We start from the raw sequence: 24,780 nt of genomic DNA, 5'->3' as shown, positions 1-24,780 counted from the left end.
ATTTTCATTCTTCTAGTTTTTAAGAAAGGTATTATACTTCAAATTAGTCTAAAATTATTTTAAATAATTGGAAAAATTCTTAGCAAAGCAGTAACATGGATAGATAAGTGATTGATCGGTTCTGACCCATATAAGACTGAAGAAATCAGGATGGCACCAATAAAACCCACAGTAGCCAAGATTATTAGGGAGACTGTCGTATGTAATTCACTACTAAAATGAATATGTACCTCACTTTTCTAGAACTGATGAAGTGTCCAGCACTGCATATTAACTCATTGATGGAAACTTTCAAGCTTGTTATTTTTGCATACTTAAACTCTACTAGAACAAGCATTTTCTACGTTCATTCTTTTTTTTATTTTTTATTTTTTTTAAATTTTTTTTCATTTATTTTTATTAGTTGGAGGCTAATTACTTTACAATATCGTAGTGGTTTTTGTCATACATTGACATGAATCAGCCATGGATTTACAAGTATTCCCCATCCTGATCATTCTTTTAAGAGGATACAATGTGGATTCATATACACAGTGAAGATTCAGATAATACATTCTGTAATTTCAAGAATGAGATCTTAAATGATAATTGTTTCCTTTTGATTCTTAATGCCTTGGGGATGAGGGCATATGATTTGAATGGTTTCATTTGTAGCCAAATATTTGCAGGTAATTGGAGGTAGTCTTGGTTGAGTATTAAGTCCATGAGAGTTTTCATAAGTGGCTCAGTCTCCAGGAGCAAATGCTTACTCCTGAATGGGATAATGTGGGTATGAAGTGATAGCAGAGTGATTGTTCACAGCGTGTCTCTGCAGGGCTCCGCAGCTCCTGGAGGCTTAGAGATGGGGATTGAGATGTGTGAATCAGGCTGGAATCCGTTGCGGCATCTTCCTGCAGGCAGGTGCTGTAGAACTGAAACACGGGTCTGTTGCTGCCTTTGGCAGGGAGCACGCAGCATTTTGTGAATGAGTTGAGCTTAAGGACCCACCCATTCTGGCTGTGCTTTTATTAGGCAGCGTCCCCACAGGTAGGGGTCATGCAGGAAAGGGACCAGAGGCTCTGGAGATCTGCTGTGTCTGAAATGCCAGATCCACGAGCACTTGGATCAGCGACAGTTCTCGGAGACCTACGGGAATCCCTCCCTAGAAAGTAAAGATGCTTGTGGCTTCCTTAAAGATCTAACTCTGAATGTCTGTGGGTTCTCTTTTTCTCTTTTTTCTAATTAATTTTTACTGGAGTATAGTTGATTTACCATATTGTGCTGGCTTCTCATGCTCAGTTGCTAAGTCACATGGGACTCTTTGCGCCCCCATGGACTGTAGCCTGCCAGGCTCCTCTGTCCATGGAATCCTCCAGGCAAGAATACTTGAGTGTGTTGCCGTTAACTTCTCCAGGGGACCTTCCCGACCCAGGGATTGGACCTACGTCTATTGCATTAGCAGATGGACTCTACCACTAAGCCACCAAGGAGGCCCTTGCATTAATTTCCACTGTACAGCAAAATGATTCGGCCACACACACACCTGTTTTCCCTCCCTTTCGGGTTTCCTTCCCTTTCAGAGCATTAAGTGTAGGCCCCTGCACTATACCGTATGTTCTTATTAGTTATCTAATTTATACGATAGGTAACACTAGTGTGCATGCATCAGTCTTAATCTCCCAATTCCTTTCTTTCTAAATTACCAGTCTATGAGTGAACAGGCATATCTGAGATTATTTTTTTCCTTGAAAGCAGTGTGGTGGGATGGAAAGTGAACCAACTTGGAAAGCAGACACACTGGGCATGGTGTTGGCTCTGCTCCTTGATAACTAACAGGCTTTCGGCTAATCCCTGCCCCCACTGCAAATGGGACATCAGATCATGTCTGGCTGTGTGTGTGTGTGTGTGTGTGTGTGTGTGAGAATTTGGGAGAAATTATATGGAAAACACCTAAAGAATCTGCTTAAGCAGGTTGGTAGTTCAGCCTATGAGCCGGCTCCCCATGAGAACCCACTTGAATTCTTGGCATTTCGTGTGGAGCATGGGGTTGACCTGCCTGCTTTCATATGTGAGGCAGAGACCTCAGCTTGGCCAGGAGATGGGATACAAACCAGGTCCTGTCTCAGCACCAAGGACATAGCTCAGAGGCAGCCTCAGCAGTAATGCGTAAAATGTTAATAGTACAATATTTCTGTATGCTAAGGCTCATGAAAGAAAGAACTCCTTTGTGTAACTCTGGGTCCCTGAGAGACCAGGCAAACAAATACTGGAAGAATATAAAACAAACGCTTAAAAAAAAATTATTAAAGTGTAGTTGCTTTACAATGTGTTAGTTTTTGCTGCACAAAGAAGCGAATCAGCTGCCTGCATACATGTGTTCCCTCCCCCTTGGACCTCCCTCCCACCCCACCATCCAGGCAACCTAATAATCTATCCAGAACATCTGTAGACACCTGTCATAGGCATGTGAAAAAATTGTGATAAAATATATAGGGTCTGGGAAAGGAAATCTTGAGAGGAGAATTCTCATGTTACTTTCTTTTCGTGAACATCTTTTCAATTTTATAGATAATTTAATCATTTCCAGAAAAAAATGTAGCTCAGTTTCTACACTGATGATTTTGGGGTTTTCAGAAGTGTCTTACAATTTATTTATTTATTTGAAATTCACTTAGCTTTTTCTCTAGAACTAAACCCTCATAAATCAGTTACTTGACAGATTCATTTTTTCTGCTATATTTTAGAACTAGTTCTTCCACTGGAGACCTGTTCTCTCATTTGTTTGGATTTGTTTTGTTGAGAGATCAGAGCTAGGTTTTGTTCTGCCTGTCTGTGTTTGCTGCTCCCTGGGAGAGTGCCTAGAAGGATGCTCCTGGAGGGAAGCCGACATGTGAATGTCTATGTCATCAGCCTTCCCACAGAATATCGTGTTGAATGAGCTTGAGGGAAAAGTAGGGAGCTGGTGCTGCAGGGCAGTGACCCAGGGTGCTCGTGAAAGGCCGGGTGGGGACTAGAGAGGCATGCTTCCGGCCCCTGCTCAGATCCCAGGCGTGCAGCTGGTTTAATAAACTAGGCAATTAACCTCCGTCAGCAGGAGAGGTGGGCACCATCGGTACACAATAACACAGCCAGCCCCCGATGCAAGGCGGATCTAAAAAATACCCCGTTCGAAGAAGAACTGATTTTATCCTTCAGTAAGAAGACACTTGGCTTGTGAAACCCTGAACAGTCCCAGAAGCCAGTTTTCATACGACAGTGATGCCTCGAAATCTCATTCTCTCAATTTCTGCCGCTTCTGTTCCTTATACCGAATTGAAGCAATGCAGTCACTTCAATAGAACATGTTAATTTTGTTCTTAAACCTTGTGACGGTAAGCCTGTGGATGCTCTTGGTTTGATCCTGCGTTCTAACAAGCTGCCCCATGCAATGTGGGTTCAGGATGCTCTTTGTGATAGAGAAGATGGAGTGGTAGCTGGTGGTGTGGGGGGTTCAAGACTGAGTTCAGTTCAGTTCAGTCGCTCAGTCGTGTCCAACTCTTTACGACCCCGTGAATCGCAGCACGCGAGGCCTCCCTGTCCATCACCAACTCCCGGAGTTTACTCAAACTCATGTCCATCGAGTTGGTGATGCCATCCAGCCATCTCATCCTCTGTCGTCCCCTTCTCCTCCTGCCCTCAATCCCTCCCAGCATCAGGGTCTTTTCCAATGAGTCAGCTCTTCACATCAGGTGGCCAAAGTATTGGAGTTTCAGCTTCAGCATCAGTCCTTCCACTGAACACCCAGGACTGATCTCCTTTAGGATGGACTGGTTGGATCTCCTTGCAGTCCAAAGGACTCTCAAGAGTCTTCTCCAACACCACAGTTCAAAAGCCAGTTCTTCGGTGCTCAGCTTTCTTCACAGTCCAACTCTCACATCCATATATGACCACTGGAAAAACCATAACCTTGACCAGACGGACCTTTGTGGGCAAAGTAATGTCTCTGCTTTTTAATATGCTGCCTAGGTTGATCATAACTTTCCTTCCAAGGAGTAAGCATCTTTTAATTTCATGGCTGCAATCACCATCTGCAGTGATTTTGGAGCTCAAAAAAATAAAGTCAGCCACTGTTTCCACTGTTTCCCCATCTATTTCCCATGAAGTGATGGGACCAGATACCATGATTTTAGTTTTCTGAATGTTTAGCTTTAAGCCAAGTTTTTCACTCTCCTCCTTCACTTTCATCAAGAGGCTCTTTAGTTCCTCTTCTCTTTCTGCCCTAAGGGTGGTGTCATCTGCATACCTGAGGTTATTGATATTTCTCCCCGCAATCTTGATTGCAGCTTGTGCTTCTTCCAGCCCAGCATTTCTCATGATGTACTCTGCATGTAAGTTAAATAAGCAGGGTGACAATATACAGCCTTTTCCAATTTGGAGCCAGTCTGTTGTCCCATGTCCAGTTCTAACTGTTGCTTCCTGACCTGCATACAGATTTCTCAAGAGACAGGTCAGGTGGTCTGATATTCCCATCTCTTTCAGAATTTTCCACAGTTTATTGTGATCCACACAGTCAAGGCTTTGGCATAGTCAATAAAGCAGAAATAGATGTTTTTCTGGAACTCCCTTGCTTTTTTGATGATCCAGGCTCGAAGGTGACAATTCTACTCGCTGGCCGTGAAATCTACATCTGACACATTCTTTAATTTCTGGGTCTCACCATTTATATCGCTTGCATGATGAACCATAGAGTCACTCACCAGCCCTGGGCAGGGAGTCTGGCCAAGGGAAGGGTGACCTGGCCTAGCTGAGGCTTCTTTAGTTCAGGGCCGAGACTGCTCTCGGAGTGTGTCAAGCAGACACACACGGCACACAGCACAATCCCTGCCTGCCTGTCCCCGGCATCCGAGTCCCATCACTCTGATCAGCCGCACACGTGTCTCCTGCTAAACCGCAGCTCTCCCAGCAGGGAGGCAGGCTGACACTGGGGGCCTGTGGGGTGTGGTAAGCCTCTGACACAGCTGGGTTCCAGACACCGAGGTGTGGGGCTCTGTGTTCCAAGGGGTGAACATGAAAAGCGGCGACTGAAGTCCCTGGAAGGTGAATGAGGTGGGAACTAAGGATGTACCCCCCAAAGAGGAGTTTCAAAGATTTCTTTGGCGTGTCCCATCACTTGTGATGCCGGACAGAGGCAGCCCTAGCACGTGATCAGCCGTGCCATCACCAGGGTGAACAAAGGACGCACTAAGAACCGGTCTGCGCGGTACTTCTGGTGCAGAGTTTAATAAGTGACTTGAGACACTCAGCACTTTACTATAACTTAGGCTTTGTGTCAGATCAATTTTGCCCAACTGTAGGCTAATGTAAATGATCTGAGCACCACATCTAAGGTAGGCTGGGAGAAGCGTTGATGTTCCATAAGATAAGGGCACTGAATGCATTTTTTATTTAGATTTCCAAATTATGACAGGTTTGTCAGAATATAGACAGCATATTAAAAAGCAGAGACATTACTTTGTCAACAAAGGTCCATCTAGTCAAAGCTATGGTTTTTCCAGTGGTCATGTATGAATGTGAGAGTTGGACTTAAAAGAAAGCTGAGCACAGAAGAAATGATGCTCTTGAACTGTGGTGTTGGAGAAGACTCTTGAGAGTCCCTTGGACTGCGAGGAGATCCAACCAGTCCATCCTAAAGGAGATCAGTCCTGGGTGTTCATTGGAAGGACTGATGCTGAAGCTGAAACTCCAGTCCTTTGGCCACCTGATGCGAAGAGTTGACTCACTGGAAAAGACCCTGATGCTGGGAGGGACTGGGGTCAGGAGGAGAAGGGGATGACAGAGGATGAGATGGTTGGATGGCATGGTTGGATGACATGAGTTTGAGTAAACTCTGGGAGTTGGTGATGGACAGGGAGGCCTGGCATGCTGCAGTCTATGGGGTCACAGAGTTGGACATGACTGAGTGACTGAACTGAACTGAACTATCCGAATATAACCCCATTATAAGCTGAGGAAAATTTGTATTTCTAAAATTAGTGGATTTCATGTAACAAACTACTAGATTTAGGTTTCAATTTTGTAGAAGTTAGATTCACAGTTGAGGAAGTCTCCGTTTAAAAATATACTTTGTCAAATACCACAGTGAAATAAATTTGCATATCATTTCAAGTTTTCAAAGTATTTTCTTCATGTGACTGAGCCTGGAAATAAACTCCAGGGGTCTCTGTCTAATCCCTTCCTGCGCCGATGAGGATATGATTTAGGCCCTGCATCGCTGATCACGGCTGTGCTGAAATTTGGATGAGTGTTAAATATCTTAAACCTTAGATGAGAAAATAAAGCAGAAAGCCTTTGAGTTATTCTAAAGTAACATGGGGCTTATCTCAAATCTTAACATGCAAAAGTGGCATACCTGGGGGAAAACAGACTGAAAAGAGATCCTGATAGAAAAATCCCACTAATGGATTTTGCACTAGAAAGAAAATTTCTGGATTCTTATCACTCAGGTCGAGATGAAGTTGATAACATAGAAGACTCAAGAGCTAAGGAAGAGAACACTGGGGCAAAGTACTTACACTCATACTTAGGAATGGAAAATGCTGTTATTATGTAGAGGTCATGTGTAAACGAAATTGTTTCCATTGTCATCACAGAGATACATTTAAGACAAAGTTGTTTCATGCTTAGGGGCAAAATCTGCTTAGGTTTTTGTTTCCAATAGTGTATTATAGACACTGTAATTGTGAAATCACTTTCTCAAAATAGCTTGATGCATAGATAGGAAAAGAGGATCAGTGGAATTAATTTTTGGCACATTTGTTTAGAATGTAATTTGGGGATTTTTTTTTTTCTCCCGGAGGCACTTTGAAGAGAGAGTAATGTTTAGCTGAGAATAAACTCTCTGAGGAGAAAAATTCTGCCTAGTGCAAGCTAAGATGGACCGAGTTAAACTAAATCACCATAACTGCATGCGTTCCTATCTGGATTCTGGAGAGAAAGAAACTATATACTGACCATGATATAAGCAATGATATGTTTAAAGAATATGAGAGTTTTTTTTTTTTTTAAAGATGTGAGCCTCTTAGGAAGGAAGGATGTAAGTTAAAGCAAATGCAATGGTTTAACTGCTGTGTATATGAAAACACACATAATATGCAACCTATAGCAATAATATTATATTTGTAAACACAGCAGTTAATAACAGTACTTAATATCACTTCACATTTCATATATGTACAATGTATATAACAATATTAATATTTAAAATATTATATACACACATACACGCACACACACATATATATATGGTTGTTCAGTCAACAAGTACTGTCTGACTCCGTATGACCCCATGGACTACAGCACACCAGGCTTCCCTGTTCTTCACTGTTTCCTGGAGTTTGGTCATACTTATGTCCATTGAGTAGGTGATGCCATCCAACCATCTCATCCTCTGTCATCCCCTTCTCCTCCTGCCCTCAGTCTTTCTAAGCATCAATCAGGGTCTTCTCCAATGTGCTGGCTGTTGGCATCAGGTGGCCAAATTATGTATATGTATGTGTGTGTATATATATATACATACATTTATTTTTTCTCTCCAAATACCTAGAATATATTATAGCACTTGGAGTGAAAAACATCCTCAGCTAACAAAATTGTAACAGTTTCTTTATATTTCCTATGTAGAAATAGAAATAGAGATTTTCCTCCCACCATATATGGAAGCAAATGTAAACTTTTCAGCGTACTCTGTTAATATAAAACTTTTGGTCCTTTAAAAACTACATATATATACATATACATACGTACATATATATACATATACATATATATACATACATAAAAATGCCAAAACAGGAAATACAATCATAGCAAGTGGTCCTCCAGGGCTGTGACACTGTGTGGGGGAACCCCTGCCTCACTCCTGGGGGGCGATGCCCCAGCGTTGCTGGACCAGAGAGCCTCACACAGGACAGAGCAGACTGGTTTTGTGACCTAGCACAGTCAGTTTTCTTAAACTATTAATTTCCAAGATTCAAACATTTGATTTTTTAAAAATGTGTTCATTCTTTCTGGCTGATCTGGGCAAACCTGGCAGTATTGTGGTGGGTTAATGATTCAGGAGACCCTCTCCGCAAGCCTCCACCTTCTCCGTCTCCCTCATCAACACACACAGTCCTTCTGGGAGGGAGGGAGTCCACGCGACTCTCCTTCAATTCCCTGACCCCACTTGGGATCAACAAATGAGAAAAAATCTATCTTTCATAGGTTTTCACAGAGTGGTAAAGGGTCCCGCTCAACCACTTCTACCAAAACATTTCAAAGAGAAGGGAGGATCCTCTTTGTCTTCCAGTAGAGATGCAGTTTGTTTATATGTGTTTGCATGTGCACATGCGTGCACACATTTAGTATACCCATATGCACATACACAGCCGTGAAAAGCTGTGAAATGAAAATCATCAGCAGAAATTGGATAGAGCATCCTTTTCATCAAGAAGTGGCAGGGCTACAGATCCCATGGACAGAGGAGCCTGGTGGGCTACAGTCCATAGGGTTGCAAAGAGTTGGACACGACTGAAGTGACTTAGCACACGTGCACACATCACAGGGATACTAGAAATCCCTTGACATTCTCAAAATTTAAAGATGTTCATGTAAGAGAGGCATGATCCTTTCAGAAGATATTTCAGATAGCTGTCTGCCTCCCGCACAGAATCCTAATGACATAGTTAAATAGACGTTACTCAACTGTGTTTTTCCCTACAAGATTTTCAGTTATTTTCAAGAGCTCTGTCCCATTACATAAATAATAATACATATCAATCTTCATAGATGTTTTAAAACCCTGATATTTCTGGAGTACGTATGTTGTTTTGAAACAACTTCAGCACATGGACTTCATTACTAAATTAATCATAGGGAAATTTTCTAGCTGACTATAGGAAAAATACATCATTATATTTGTACATATTTGTACATCCACAGAAATGTAGCTAGAAATACAAATAGCTACTGGGCGTAGGAGCTTTTTATTTCTGAAATTAGTATAGAAAACCATTTCCAAATGACACTAGTAAATCATTTATGGTTCCTTCTGTGTTCCTTTCTACATGCTTTGTGTAACATTGATCACATCCCTTGTTCTCTTGGATATACAACTTGTCGTTAAGTGAATAGAGCGCAGCCAAACGTGGAATCTTTTCTGAGACTTCTGTTAATGTGAAATTTTACCAAGTGTTTTACATCTAGACACTTTTGGGCTGAGAATTACAACCTAGAATTGTTAGGAACTCAGTGTTGGGCTATGATAATGTGAACAAACCAAGTGACTACATCACTTCCTTCTTAAGTCAAACCAGACTCAAACCAACATGATAAGAGCTTTGGGCAGAGGAAAACAGGCAGTGCGTACGTACCACGTCTGCACTTGTAACTGCCTGGTATACAAAAAAAGACTGGTAGCTTTGATTTCTTGTTAATAACAATGAAGACTTTCCAGTATAGTAGCTTCAAATATCTTTGCTGCTGTGCCAACCATGTAACATACAAACTTTTTTTTTTTAATATAAGTTTAGAGAAAGTATTGCAAGGTATTTAACTTGGTCTTTGCCAAGAGAAGTTAAATGAAGATGTGGCCATGAAGGTTAAAATCTGACATTTTTTTTAGCAGTGAAATTATGCAATAGTTTAAATATATGTAAGACCCATGTATGTATATGGCCTATACACTGTGATAATGTCTATCATTGAAATTGATATTGCGAGTAGATTTATAACTTTTATATCAATTGTTATAAATAATATGTTCAGCAGAATAGACAAAGTAATGAACTAGGTACTATTTTCATTTAGGAGTACACTTCTATTGAGTGGAATTATAGTTGCCTTATTATTTTATGTGAGACAAGCTATGCTCACATCAGTCTTGTTTCTGCTGAGCTTCTCGCTAAATTTCTTACTATTCTTCCTCTAGCTTCACCACATTTAATACTCAAGATGATTGCATTGATATCAGCAATTTGAGTATGTTGAATGATAGTGTAGTATGCAATATTTTGGATCTGTTTCTAAGTGCAATTCATTCTGGTGATTTCTTGAGAGATGTAAGAATAAACTTGTTCCATTCTGAAACTCGCATTTCTACCAAGTGAATATGTACTAAGAATATGGAAGGGCTGCCCCAAATTGTCCTCACTTTACTTTAAAATCACTGAACTTTGACAGGCATGCTCTGATATACACTGTCAGATATGTGAGAGGGGGGATCTCTTTCTCCAAGTAGGAAATATAATAAGTGAGATTCTATAGGACAGCAGGCATGCAACTAGAAAAAGGAAGAGACAGATTTACCAGGGGGGCAGAAAGAGATGTTTGGACCTACACTGCATTAAGCAGTCAAGTCGCTCAGTCATGTCAGACTCTTTGCAACACTATGGACTGTAGCCTGCCAGGTTCTTCCATTCATGGGATTTTTCAGGCAAGAGTACCGGAGTGGGTTGCCATTTCCCTCTCCAGGGAATCTTCCTTACTCAGGGGTCAAACCCAGGTCTGCCACACTGCAGGCAGACTCTTTACTGTCTGAGCCACCAAGCAAGCCCAACACTGAATATATTCCCCTGAGAATGAAATGATCCTGTCAGATTTCTCATTCAAACCCATTCCCTTTTCTAACCATATTTTTCCTATTCCTACAAATGATTCAACTAGGGCATCATATGGAAACCCAGTGCTTCGAATAATGATGCTAAGATGATTTTCTGACAGTGACAATCATGTTTCTGAGTCTCACTCTATGAAGAAGCAGGTCAAATGGGCATATGTTGTGTGATAGAAATGGGGAGGGGAAGGCTGACTGGAGTTTCTTTCTTTCCTGTTTTCATTGACTCCCACTGTGTGGTACCCTGATGAGCTATATCTAGAGATGAAGTAGAGTATAAAGGTCTAAGGATACATGGATGGCAGCATGATAAAAATTTGAGAGGTTGCATATGGACAGAATCTGCAGTGAGGCTACTATAAAAAATCCACATGTCGGATGATTTAACTAGATGTTAAAAAAAGAAAAAAAAAAGAATTAGTTCTTAAGAACATATGTTTTTCAAAGGAAGATAATGCTGAAATTTATCCCCGGGGTCCTCATGCATAGGATATGAATGATGTATCAACTACTGTTTGTTTAGTCATTCAGTCATCTCCGACTCTGTGACATCATGGACTGCAGTACACTAGGCTTCCCTGTCCTTCACTATCTCCCGGAGTTTGCCCAAGTTCATGTCCATTGAGTTGATGATGCCATCCAACTACCTCATCCTCTGTTGCCCCATTTTCTTTCTACGCTCAATCTTTCCCAGCATCAGGGTCTTTTCCAATGAGTCAGTTCTTCCCATCAGGTGGCCAAAGTATTGGAGTTTCAGCTTCAGCATCAGTCTTTCTAGTGACTACTCAGGGTTGATTTCCTTTATGATTGATCCCTTTTGGTCTTCTTGAGCCTTCTCTAACACCACAGCTCAAAAGCATCAATTACTTGGCCCTCAGCTTTCTTTACGGTCCAACTCTCACATGCATACAGGACTACTGGAAAAAATATAGCTTTAACTAGGCGGACCTTTGTTGGCAAAGTGATGTCTCTACTTTTCAATATGCTGTCTAGGTTTGTCATAGCTTTTCTGCCAAGGAGGAAGCATCTTTTAATTTCGTGACTGCAGTCACCATCCACAGTGATTTTGGAGTCCAAGAAAATAAAGTCTGTCACTGTTTCCACTGTTTCCCCATGAATTTCCCATGAAGTGGTGGGACCAGATGCCATGATCTTAGTTTTTTGAAAGTTGAGTTTTAAGCCAGCCTTTTCACTCTCCTCTTTCACTTTCATCAAGAGGCTTTTTAGTTCCTCTTCACTTTCTGCCATAAGGGTGGTGTCATCTGCATATCTGAGGTTATTGATATTTCTCCCGGCAATGTTGATTCCAACTTGTGCTTCATCCGGCCCAACATTTCTCGTGATGTACTCTGCATATAAGTTAAATAAGCAGGGTGTCAATGTACAGCCTTGATGTACGTCTTTCCCAATTTGTAACCAGTTTGTTGTTCCATGGCCAGTTCTAACTGTTGCTTCTTGATCTGAATACAGGTTCCTTAGGAGGCTGGGAGCGTGATCTGGTGTTCCCATTTCTTTAAGAATTTTGCACAGTTTGCTGTGATCCACACAATTAAAAGCTTTCATGTAGTTGAAGAAGCAGAAATCGACTTTTATCTGGAATTTCATTGCTTTTTCTGTGATCCAGCAGATGTTGGCAATTTGATCTCTGGTTCCTCTGCCTTTTCTAAATACAGCTTGTCCATCTGAAAGTTCTCAGTTCACGTACTGTTAAATCCTAGCTTGGAGAATTTTGAGTATTACCTTGCCAGCATGTGAAATGAGTGCTGTTGTGTGGTAGTTTGAACATTGTCATTGCCTTTCTTTTGGATTGGAATGAAAACTGCCAAGATTTTCATACTCAATGACATGTTTGCAGGGAGACCAAAAATGAGTCCCTCACTGTCATTGCTATCACATTCCTCTCTCACCGTCGGTGTGAGGGGTAAAGTCTATAACCATTGGACCGCAAGTTTAGCCCTTGAATGTTCTTAATTGATTAACTAGAACAGGTCATACTCTCTACTGCCCTCAACCAACATTCGACCTCATTCGTTAGATCTCACATGTGAATGAGTTCATGCTATTTCAGTGATTTAAAGTGATTTAAACTAGTATTCGACATTTTCCCTTCTTATTCACAATTCGTTATACAGTTCATTAAAGAAAACTCGAATGAGTTTATTTTAACATGTTATCACATTATTTGGGCTTCCCTGGTGTCTCAGTGATAAAGAATCTGCCTTCCAATTCAGGAGATATGGGTTCAGTCCCTGGGTTAGGAAAATCCCCTGGAGAAGGAAATGGCAACCCACTCCAATATTCTTGCTTGGGAAGTCTCATGGACAGAGGAGCCTGGTGGGCTATAGTCCATGGGGTTGCAAAGATTTGGGCATGACTTAGTAACTAAACAACAACACTAACAAACCACATTTTATACTTAAACTTATTTAAAACTTCAAAACACACTATCACTAAATAAAACAATCCTCAACATTTTTCTGTTAACTTTGTTTTCAAGCTAGTGAGAAGATGTTTTATTATTAAATACTCTGTGTTTTATTAATTAGATGATTTTTATCTCAATATATATGTTTTCTTAAGTGCCTCTGCTCCAACCACTCTAATCTTTGTTTTGTAAGCTTCTATATTTGAGATAATCATAGATTTACATGCAATTATAAGGAATAACACAGATTTTTTTGTATACTTTACCCAGTTTATCCAAAGGTAACATCTTACAAAATGGTAGTAGATGGACACTACCAGGATATTCACCTTGAAACTGTCCAGATGCAGAAGATAAGAATCCCTCAGTGAAGTGAAAGTCACTCAGTCTGTCTGACTCTTTGAGACCCATGGACTATATAGTCCGTGGAATTCTCCAGGCCAGAATGCTGGAGTGGGTAGTCGTTCCCTTCTCCAGGGGATCTTCCCAACCCAGGGATTGAACCAAGTCTCCCACATTGCAGGCGGATTCTTTACCAGCAAAGCCACAAGGGATGTCCAAGGATACTGGAGTGGGTAGCCTATCCCTTCTCCAGGGGATCTTCCCAACCCAGGAATTGGACTGGGGTCTCCTGCGAGGCAGGCGGATCATTACCAGCTGAGCTATGAGGGAAGCCCAAGAATCCCTCACATGATCCTTTAATGGTAATGCTCACCTCCCTCCTGTCCCACCCCCTCCTTAATTATTGGCCACGGATGACCCACTTCCCTTTTCAATAAGCTTGTGTTTTCAAAAATGTTGAAGTCAGACAGTATGTAATCTATTTTGGATTGACTGTTTTTCTACTCTGCATAATTCTCTGGAGAGTCATCCAGGTGTTAAAAGTCAATAGTCCATTTCTTTTTATTGTTGAGTAGCAATACATGGTTCCACAATTTGGAAACCATTCACCTCTTGAAGGACATATGAGTTATTTCCAGTTTGTGATTAAGTGTGTGTGTGTGTGTGTGTGTGTGTGTGTGTGTGCATGCATGTATATACATGGGCTTCCCAGGTGATTGATACTAGTGGTAAAGAGTCTGATTGCCAATGCAGCAGACATGGATTGATTCCGAGGTCAGGAAGATCCCTTGAAGGAGGAAATGTCAACCTACTCTAGTATTTTTGCCTGGAGAATCCAATGGACAGAGGAGCAGGGCAGGCTATAGTCCATGAAATCGCAAAGAATCAGACACAACTGAAGTGACTTAGTGTATATGTGTGTGTACACACACACACACAAACACACATTCATATATATTCTTCTATAGATTTTGTGTGAGCATAAATATTCAGTTCTCTGGGGTAAATATAGCTCAGGAGAACCATTGCTTGGTCGTATGATAATTGCATGTTTAATCTTTTAAGAAACTTGTCACACGGTTTTCCAAAATGACTCTGCCCACTAGTGATTTATTAGCAATGCATTTTCTCCACACTCAAGCCAACATTTGGTATTTTCACTATTTTTCATTTTAGACCTTGTGAATAGCTATGTAGTGATATTTCTTTGTTTTTTTAATTAACATTTCCCAAATGGCTAATGATTTTAAACATCTTTTCATGTGCTTATTTGGCATCTGTATATTTTTTAGATGAAATGACACTTTGTTTTTTGCCTGTTTTCTAATTAAATTATTTGTTCTTTTTCTATTGAGTCTTTTAAAGTGTTTTTTTAAATATGTTGTAGACAGTTGTCCTTGTCCTATACATGGCTTGCCAATATTTTCTAGTAGTCTTTAGCATGTCTTTTCACTTCTTACCTGTGTCTTTCACAGAGTGAAAGTTTGTAATTTTTATGATGTCTGATAGATCACTTTTTCCTTTTATGGAGTGTGCATCTGGTGTCTCCTCTAGGAACTTTGGCTAGTCCAAGACTGTGAAGGTTTCCCCCTGTTTTCTCCTAAAAGATTTGCACTTTTACATTTTACATTTATGTCTGTGATCAATATTGAGTTAATTATTCTATAGGACATTGGACTTCTGTAGGGTGTTACATAAAGCTTTTGCTTGTGGACTTCCAGTTGTTCAGGCACCATTCATTGAAAGGCTTTCAATATTCCCCTGAGTTTCCTTTGTACCTTTAAAAAATCATTTGGGCATATTTACAGGAGTCTGAGTTCTCTTTTGATTCAGTGATGGATGAGTCTGCCCTCTGTCAACACCACATGGTTTTGGTTACCGTAGCTACAAAACAAGTCTTAAGAACCAGTGTACTGATTTATTCATTTTCAAAATTTCTCCTATTTTATTCTTTTTCAAAATTGTTTAAGCTGTTCCTTTTTTTCTATGGCTTTCCATTTAAATTTTAGAAGAATCTTGTTTATATCTAAAAAAAATCTTACAGGGATTATGATGAAAACTGTCTTAAACGTACATAAAATTTGGGGAGAGTTGACATCTTTTCACTATTGAGTCTTCCAATCTCTCAACATAATATATTTCTCTATTTAAATTTTTATTCATTTCTTTCTTCAGCTTTATACAGTTTTCAGGACACAGTCTTGTACCTATTTTGTTACTTCTAAGTATTCTTCTGGCTGATTGTAAATAGCACTGTATCTTTAATTTTGATGTCCACATGTTCAGTGCTAGCATGTATAAATAAAATTGAATTTTTTGTGTCTGTTTTTGTGTCTATTTGCTAACTTCAAGTATTAGCTCTAGGAGTTTTCTTACAGATTCCTTGGCATAACATGTATAGATAATTGCACCATTTGCAAATAGATGGGATTTTATTTCTTTCCTTTCTGATCTGTATGCTTTTATTTCTTTTTCTTGGCTTATTACGCTGGCTAAGTCTTCTGGCACAGTTTTGAACAAAAGAGATGAAATCATACATAGCTTTCTGCCTGTTCTCAGTCTAGGGGGGAGCATTCAGTCTTCCCTCAATGATAGATGTAGGTTCTTTTGTAGGTAATTACTGTCAAGTTGGAGAAGTTTTCAATCTCTGTTCATATTTTATTAAAAATTTTGTCATAATTTCATATTTAAATTAGTCAAATGTTTATTCCTACATGGATTATTCCAATCATGTGATTTTATTCTACAGCCTGTTACTATGGCAGATACATTGGTTGATTTTCAAATACTGAACTGAATATATATCCCATGAGTAAACCCTACTTGGTCTTGTTGAATAATTATTCATATATATTGCTTACTTTATTTTCTCTTATTTTGTTAAGGATTTTCACATCTGTATCTATGAGGGATATTGTTGTTGTTGTTTTTTTTTTCCTGTCCTTCCTTTGTCTATCATTGGGATCAGAGTATCTTAGCTTGGTCTGCTACAACAGAATGCCAATAGATTGGGTGGCTTAAACAACAACATTCACTTTCTTGCATTTCTAGAGGCTGGAAATCTATGTGAGGGTGAGGTATGGTCAAATTCCTGTGAAGACTTTCCTCCTGACTTATAGATACCTGTCCTCTGGCTGTGTGCTCACATGGCCTTATCTCAGTGCCCCCATGTGGAGAAAGGAAAGGGAGAGGCTTTCTCTTTTGTCCTCTCCTTATAAGGCCACCAGTCCTGTTGGATTAGCATCCCATCCTTATGACTTCAGTTCAGTTCAGTTCAGTCACTCAGTCATGTCTGAATCTTTGTGACCCCATGAACCGCAGCATGCCAGGCCTCCCTGTCCATCACCAACTCCTGGAGTTTACTCAAACTCATGTCCGTCAAGTCAGTGATGCCAACCAACCATCTCATCCTCTGTCGTCCCCTTCTCCTCCTGCCCTCAATTTTTCCCAGCATCAGGGTCGTTTCCCATGAATCAGCTCTTCTCATCAGGTGGCCAAAGTATTGCAGTTTCAGCTTCAACATCAGTCCTTCCAATGAACACCCAGGACTGATCTTTAGGATGGACTGGTTGGATCTCCTTGCAATCCAAGGGACTCTCAAGAGTCTTCTCCAACACCACAGTTCAAAAGCATCAATTCTTCTGTGCTCAGCTTTCTTTATAGTCCAAATCTCTCATCCATACATGACCACTGGAAAAACCATAGCCTTGACTAGACAGACCTTTGTTGGCAAAGTAATGTCTCTTTTTAATATGCTGACTAGGTTGGTCATAACTTTCTTTGCAAGGAGTAAGCATCTTTTAATTTCATAACTTCAGTCACCATCTGCAGTGATTTTGTTTGGAGCCCAAAAAAATAAAGTCTGACACTGATTCCCCGTCTATTTGTCATGAAGTGATGAGATGAGATGGGATGATCTTAGTTTTCTGAATGTTGAGCTTCAAGCCAACTTTTTCACTCTCCTCTTTCAATTTCATCAAGAGGCTCTTTATTTCCTCTTCACTTTCTGCCATAAAGCTGGTGTCATCTGCATATCTGAGGTTATTGATATTTCTCCCAGCAAACTTGATTGCAGCTTGTGTTTCCTCCAGTCCAGCGTTTCTTATGATGTACTCTGCATATGAATTAAATAAACAGGGTGACAATATACATCCTTGATTTACTGCTTTTCCTATTTAGAACCAGTCTGTTGTTCCACGTCCAGTTCTAACTGTTGCTTCCTGACCTGCATACAGATTTCTCAAGAGACAGGACAGGTGGTCTGGTATTCCTGTCTCTTTCAGAATTTTCCACAGTTTATTGTGATCCACACAGTCAAAGGCTTTGGCATAGTCAATAAAGCAGAAATAGATGTTGTTCTGGAATTGTCTTACTTTTTCAATGATCCAGCAGATATCAGCAATTTGATCTCTGGTTCCTCTGCCTTTTCTAAAACCAGCTTGAACATCTGGAAGTTTACTCTTCACATATTGCTGAAGCCTGGCTTGGAGAATTTTGAGCATTACTTTCCTAGTGTGTGAGATGAGTGCAATTGTGCAGTAATTTGAGCATTCTTTGGGATTGCCTTTCTTTGTGATTGGAATGAAACTGACCTTTTCCAGACCTGCGGCCACTGCTGAGTTTTCCAAATTTTCTGACATATTGAGTGCAGCACATTCACAGCATCATCTTTGAGGATTTTAAATAGCTCAACTGGAATTCCATCACCTCTACTAGCTTTGTTTGTAGTGATGCTTCCTAAGGCCCACTTGACTTCACCTTCCAGGATGCCTGGTTCTAGGTGAGTAATCACACCATCGTGATTATCTGGGTCGTGGAGATCTTTTTTGTACAGTTCTTCTGTGTATTCTTGCCACCTCTTCTTAATATCTTCTGCTTCTGTTAGGTCCATACCATTTTTGTCCTTTACTGAGCCCATCTTTGCATGAAATATTCCCTTGATATCTCACATTTTCTTGATGAGATCACTAGTGTTTCCCATTCTATTGTTTTCCTCTATCTCTTTGCATTGATGGCTGAAGAAGGCTTTCTTATCTCTCCTTGCTATTCTTTGGAACTCTGCATTCAAATGGGAATATCTTTCCTTTTCTCCTTTGCTTTTCACTTCTATTCTTTTCACAGCTATTTGTAAGGCCTCCTCAGACAGCCATTTTGCTTTTTTGCATTTTTTTTTCTTGGGGATGGTCTTGATCCCTGTCTCCTGTATAATGTCATGAACCTCCATCTATAGTTCATCAGGAACTCTGTCTATCAGATCTAGTCCCTTAAATCTGTTCCTCATTTCCACTGTATAGTCATAAGGAATTTGATTTAGATCATACCTGAATGGTGTAGTGGTTTTCTCCACTTTCTTCAATTTAAGTCTGAATTTGGCAATAAGGAGTTCATGACCTGAGCCACAGTCAGCTCCCGGCCTTGTTTTTGCCACTGTATAGAACTTCTCCGTCTTTGGCTGCAAAGAATATAATCAGTCTGATTTCGGTGTTGACCATCTGGTGATGTCCACGTGTAGAGTCTTCTCTTGTGTTGTTGGAAGAGGGTGTTTGCTATGACCAGTGCGGTCTCTTGGCAAAACTCTACTAGCCTTTGCCCTGCTTCGTTCTGTACTCCAAGTCCATATTTGCCTGTTACTCCAGGTGTTTCTTGACTTCCTACTTTTACATTCCAGTCTTTTTTGGGTATTAGTTCTAAAAGGTCTTGTAGGTCTTCATAGAACCATTTAACTTCAGCTTCTTCAGCATTACTGATCAGGACATAGACTTGGATTATCATGATATTGAATGATTTCCTTGGAAACGAACAGAGATCATTCTGTCATTTTTGAGATTGCATCCAAGTACTGCATTTTGGACACTTTTGTTGACTATGATGGCTACTCCGTTTCTTCTAAGGGATTCCTGCCATCAGTAGTAGATATAATGGTCATCTGAGTTAAATTCACCCATTCCAGTCCATTTTAGGTTAAATCAGACATTGAATCTTAAGACAGGTAAAAGAATTCCTCTGTAAAAGCACCCAGGCCTAGACATTTCTTTTGGGGGAGTTTTAATAGTTACAGGGTTATTGACATTGATCTAGTTCATCGAGTAAGTTACAGGCTTATATGTGTTTAAAGAAAGTAACCAGTTTCATTTTAGTCTGAAATTTATGGCTATAGCTTTTATGGCATTCTTTTTTTTAATGTGAGGTTTCGAGTAAAATCTGCTATTTTGTTATTGATATTAGATATCTGTGTCTTATCTAATCCTGCCCATTTTTTTGGATCAGGGTAGGTCATTTGTGCTACATTTTATTTTTCTGTTAATTTCAGTTAATTTTGTTTATCTTTTCCAAGAGGAGGCTTTGTTTCGTTGTTTTTCTGTTTTCATTTCCCCTGATTTTGGTGTTTTTAATTTTTTGCCTTGTGTTGGCTTTTTTTTTTTTTTTAACTATCCCTTTTCTAAGCTCTTGAGATGGGCACTTGGATTACAAATATGAGAATTTCCCTCTTTTCTGTGTGTGCTTCTGTGTGTGCCATTCCTTCCCACCTTAGCACTGCTGATTTTGCTGTCTTGGATTTTGTATTCTCATTCAGTTTAATGTATTTTTAAAAATTACCTTGGCATGTCTTTGATCCAGGGATTATTTGGAAGTGTTCTGCTTAGCATCTGGCAATTGTCCTTTCATTTTTCTCTTATTAGCTTGTGGTTTGATTCTGCAACTGCAGTGGTTGTAATCAAGCATTTAATACCATAGGCTTCCTGGCAAGACAGAATTTCTCCTAGTAGGAATGAATGTTCAAGTTAGTTTTCTGTTTTCGTTTTTTTTTTGAATCATAGGTTTGTGTTCAGACTGTACTAAACCATGCATCCGTAGAGAGACTGCTTAATTAGCAAGCTTTAGGTAAAATATAAACTGATGAAACATCTCTTTGGCCTTTTGAAAAGCTCTTCATTTGTAAAGTATTGTGCATATCATTATACTAGTTCCCTTCTTCAGAGTTCTGACATTATCATTGTTAAGATATCTAAATGTATCCCAACTTAGTGATAGTTGAAACATATATCTTACAATCTAAAAAATCTCTCTTGAAAACAAAATATTAAAATCAATGCATTTGACGTCTGTTCAAGGTGATCATTGACTCTTATTTCTGATGCTGTGACTAGTATGTGTTTCGTTTTCAAGAGAAACTGATCTATAGTATGGAAAGAGTAAAAGATAAGCATAGTAATGATGAGATGTGACAATACATTGATTAGAAAAATAAACTCAAAAGCACATGGAATGTTAATTTGTGTTGCAGGTATAAGGTTGAGTGCATTGTTTTAAGTTCCATGCATTATGTTTAGACAATGCCATGTTGTACATTTCCTTCAGGAAAGGATCTTTTCAAAAATTGTTTAAGTACGCAAGTTCTGGTACTGGGATGTACTTCATTTCAATGAACGGCAACACCTGGTGTACGGATCATATAATTGTTCAATGACTTACGTCAAATAAGTAGGCCACAGTGGAAAGAAGGATTGAGTGACTGCATCACATAAGCTTCAATAACACGTTCATACTTTTTAACTGTATTCATGTCTTTTTGAAATTCAGGTTATCGGGATTTCAGCTGCCTTCCTCCATCGTCAGCAGCGGCTCCATCCTTACTCTCTGGTTCACAACAGACTTCGCTGTGAGTGCCCAGGGATTCAAAGCGCTGTATGAAGGTAAGATGCTTGCTACGCACCACCCACACCCACTTGCAGGCGGCTTCTCACTGGCCAGGAAGGCTGTTCACACAAACCAAAGTTGCTGCTTCAAAGGTGGTTTGAATTGTTCAAATGTTTGACTTCTGTGTTTTGATGCTGGGAGAATGCTATTTACTGTGATGGCTCAAATTTCTGGCACAACATGTGTGTCGACAATTTTCCTTTGTTGCTAGAGCTTTTTCATTGGAAGAATGGTTTTCTATTGACATATGGCATTGAAGTTGTGAGTATTTAGGATGCTGATTGAGAGTGTTCCTTTTCTCCAATCTTAATGCAGACAAGCTTTCTTAAAATAATTGTTGGACAGTAATATTCAGAGTTGGTGCCTAGGTAAAGTGAATTTCATTAGATGAGTTTTGGTGGTCAAATTTAAAACTTTGAATGAAGAAAGTGATTTCATTTGGTGCTTGCAAGGCGTGGGGGTTTTGTTTCTTTTCTTTTTTGGTGTTTTCAGATTTTGTGCTGAGGTGACTTTAGGGTCTCACTGTCATTGTTGACTGCTATGGGCAGAAATTTCAAGAAGATAAAGGAGATTTCAACGTTTGATAGAGGGAATAATATACATGATTGCAAAATATTCAATTTTAGGAAAGTGCACTACTAATATTGTAAGTATAAGTGCCGAGGTCTGTTTAATCTTGTTTCACATAGATATTTTACTTTTTCTCTCATGTGTAATACAGAATCTTTTATTTTTAACATAAACTCTGAAGCCCATGAATTGAAAAGGGCTATGTAGGGTAGGGGAGAAGGCAATGGCACCCCACTCCAGTACTCTTTCCTGGAAAATCCCATGGACGGAGGAGCCTGGTGGGCTGCAGTCCATGGGGTCACTAAGAATCAGACACAACTGAGCAATTTCACTTTCACTTCTCACTTTCACACATTGGAGAAGGAAATGGCACCCTACTCCAGTGGTCTTGCCTGGAGAATCCCAGGGACAGGGGAGCCTGGTAGGCTGACGTCTATGGGGTCACACAGAGTCGGACACAACTGAAGCGACTTAGCAGCAGCAGCATGTAGGGTAGGGGTAGGCCCAATCCAGTGTTCACTAAGTGAGCCTTCCTGGATTAAGTCACCTCTGTGTGTGTTCCTCTTTGCAGTACTCCATACACTTTGGCAAAATTCATTCTTCTTGAGAAGATAAAATCTACACATGCTCTTTGCAACTGAACTTAGCTACTATGCAATTATCAGAAAATACAAGGTTAGAATGTCCTTTTTGCAAAGGAATATAAACAGAACAATTCACCCTTTTATTTAAGTAAAGTCCTATGTGGAATGATGCTTAGAATTTTATACTAACTCTGACTACAGTTCTTCCAGGTCACTGCTTTTATATATAAACGTGCATCCATTGCCTGAAAGAGTAACTCATCTTTAAGCTCATTACTGACTACCTGGGGATCATTTAATCTTTGGAAGAGTAACAGGCTAGTTCAAGGTTAATAGGTGCTACTAGCTTTCTGATTTGCTTGTATCTACCACTTCCTGTATACCCCAGCTTCACATAATTTCTTTCTCACTTGACATTACAAAAGTGTTTCTGAAGCAATCTGTACTCGCTACTGTGAAACAGAACTTGTCCAGTCAGCACATATGGTATTTCAGAAGGTGGGTAATGCTTCAACATTTTAGAAACCTTGGCAGTTTTCTTTCCCTTTCTGACAAAGTTGATCCTTAATACCATGTTTTGGTGAATTTTATAAGATGAATGTTGCAGAAACTCTACTGATGCTGAGTGACTGCCAAATGAATAATTAAACTGAATCTTTCTGGGCTGTTGGTGGTGGTGTTTGTGGTTGTCATCATGGCATGGTGAAAAATGATTGGTGAGATTGGCTTTGTTGGGAAAATGTTTATGAGTTATCAACAAAATTGGGAAAATGATGAGGAAAACAGAGCTGTGAGTTAAATGCATTTTTTAAAATGTTGTATGAAGATGTTTGAAATTTTTGTTTTCAATAGTTGCATTACAATATAGTCTGATATTTACAAGTAAATACAACTCATTATTTTGAAAGCAAAGCATTAAAGTAAAAGTGCTTTGTTAGCAAAATAAAAATCATAAAATATGCAACATCTTTATTTGTAAAATATTTTTATTAGCTTACAGATCAACTGATAAAATAAATTTGTATTATCTGGTGAAATAAAGTTAATTGCAGTCTAAATAGAAGATTAAAGATGAGAATTTTTGCAGAAGAGACTAAAACTTTGTAAATATCAGCTGATTTATCAGTATCATTTCACACAGGAAATTTATACACAACTATAACTTACCAATGCAATGGTGATGGGAAAAAGTGAGATTTATATTGAGAACAGTGTATAAAATATTCAGATACACCTATTCAGATATAATATTAAGCATAACCAATGAGTCAGAAAAATATCTAAAGTTGTTTTGGAACTAGAACATCAAATCCCACTGGTTTTTATACTGACAACACTGTCTTCCAAGTAACTAGTAAAAAACAAATAATACAATAAAATGTCTATGTCTTATCCAAGACCTCTAGGGAAATTTTGAATTAAAATTTGAATGCTAAATCAGCTTCAATTTTTTCTCTAGTTCTTAAATTATTACCAATTTTTCCAATTAAAGTAAGTATTTATTTAGTATTACCAGATTGATGTTTAATTTTTTATTTCTATTTATTTGTTGAATTGGGAGAAAATCTTCCAAACTTAAAAAAAATATCTGTTTACACAAGATAGCTTAGTAATAAACTTAACCTAGGCTTAATCTGGGCACTGGACTTTATAGTTTGCTGACAGTATTTTGGAATAAGTACTATTTACATAAATTGTTATTGTTATTCATACAGGAAGATATTAAGCTACCTAAGGAATATGGAAACAGTAAATTAAATTATTCTAATTAATGTGTTCAGTCATTGAATTTAACCTTGAAAATTAAATGGAGATATTTATACATGTCTCACTAACAGTATTCACATATAGTAATTAGCTTTTTAGGTAGTGGGTAAATTTGTAGATTGCTGATGAAATCAACATATTTTAACCCATAAGTACAGAATAATAAAATTGAAGCTACTACTTTAATAGGGTATTTTATAAAGTTATATTTCCTAGTTCTGTCACTGAACATTATTCTTCATGGCCAGCCAAAGAATTTGCATGATTTTATTTGGTAAATTTATAAGAAATACATTGGGATTACACATAATTTACAATGAGATGAATTACTATCAATATTCCTATGCTTGTCCAATGTTGAAGCCTTAGGTATGTAAATAACATTCATTTTTTTCTACCTTCCACGTTTTTTTCATAAAGTTCTCAGTTACTGAAATAAAATTATTTATATCATCACATTTATTTATGTCTTAAGAAAAAAATCTTCCAGGAGGTCAGAAACTTTACATGTCATGTCAAGACATGAAAGATATTATGTCATGATAAATGTGTGACAAGGCAGTCATGACACTTAAGGACAAAGAGAACAAATCCATTTGATGACATGTGATAATCTAGAATTGTGCTCCAAAGAACCTGTCACTCTGATGATTTTATCTGTTTCACTTTTTAAAAGGCAAGTCTTCTCTGTTCTAATATTTTGTCTTACTAGTGACAAAGTGAACTAAATATTAGAAACACTAGTGAGTGTATGATGAAAATACTTTCACTCCCAGTTTTTGGTT

At 39.0% G+C, this 24,780-nt stretch overlaps 1 protein-coding gene across 1 annotated transcript in view; it reads left to right on the top strand.

Annotated features, from left to right (window-relative positions):
- The window catches only part of CSMD1 (CUB and Sushi multiple domains 1), a 1,628,138-nt gene that overhangs the window by 214,104 nt on the left and 1,389,254 nt on the right, over nt 1-24,780 (top strand). Inside the window, exon 3 of the mRNA XM_061134533.1 lies at nt 20,958-21,070. Within this exon, the coding sequence (XP_060990516.1) occupies nt 20,958-21,070 (113 nt within the window). The remainder of the gene's footprint in view (nt 1-20,957; nt 21,071-24,780) is intronic.

The sequence above is a fragment of the Dama dama genome, chromosome 32 (genome assembly GCF_033118175.1).
Source record: "Dama dama isolate Ldn47 chromosome 32, ASM3311817v1, whole genome shotgun sequence".
Lineage (NCBI taxonomy): Eukaryota > Metazoa > Chordata > Mammalia > Artiodactyla > Cervidae > Dama > Dama dama.
This window is presented reverse-complemented; position numbering and strand designations above follow the sequence as displayed.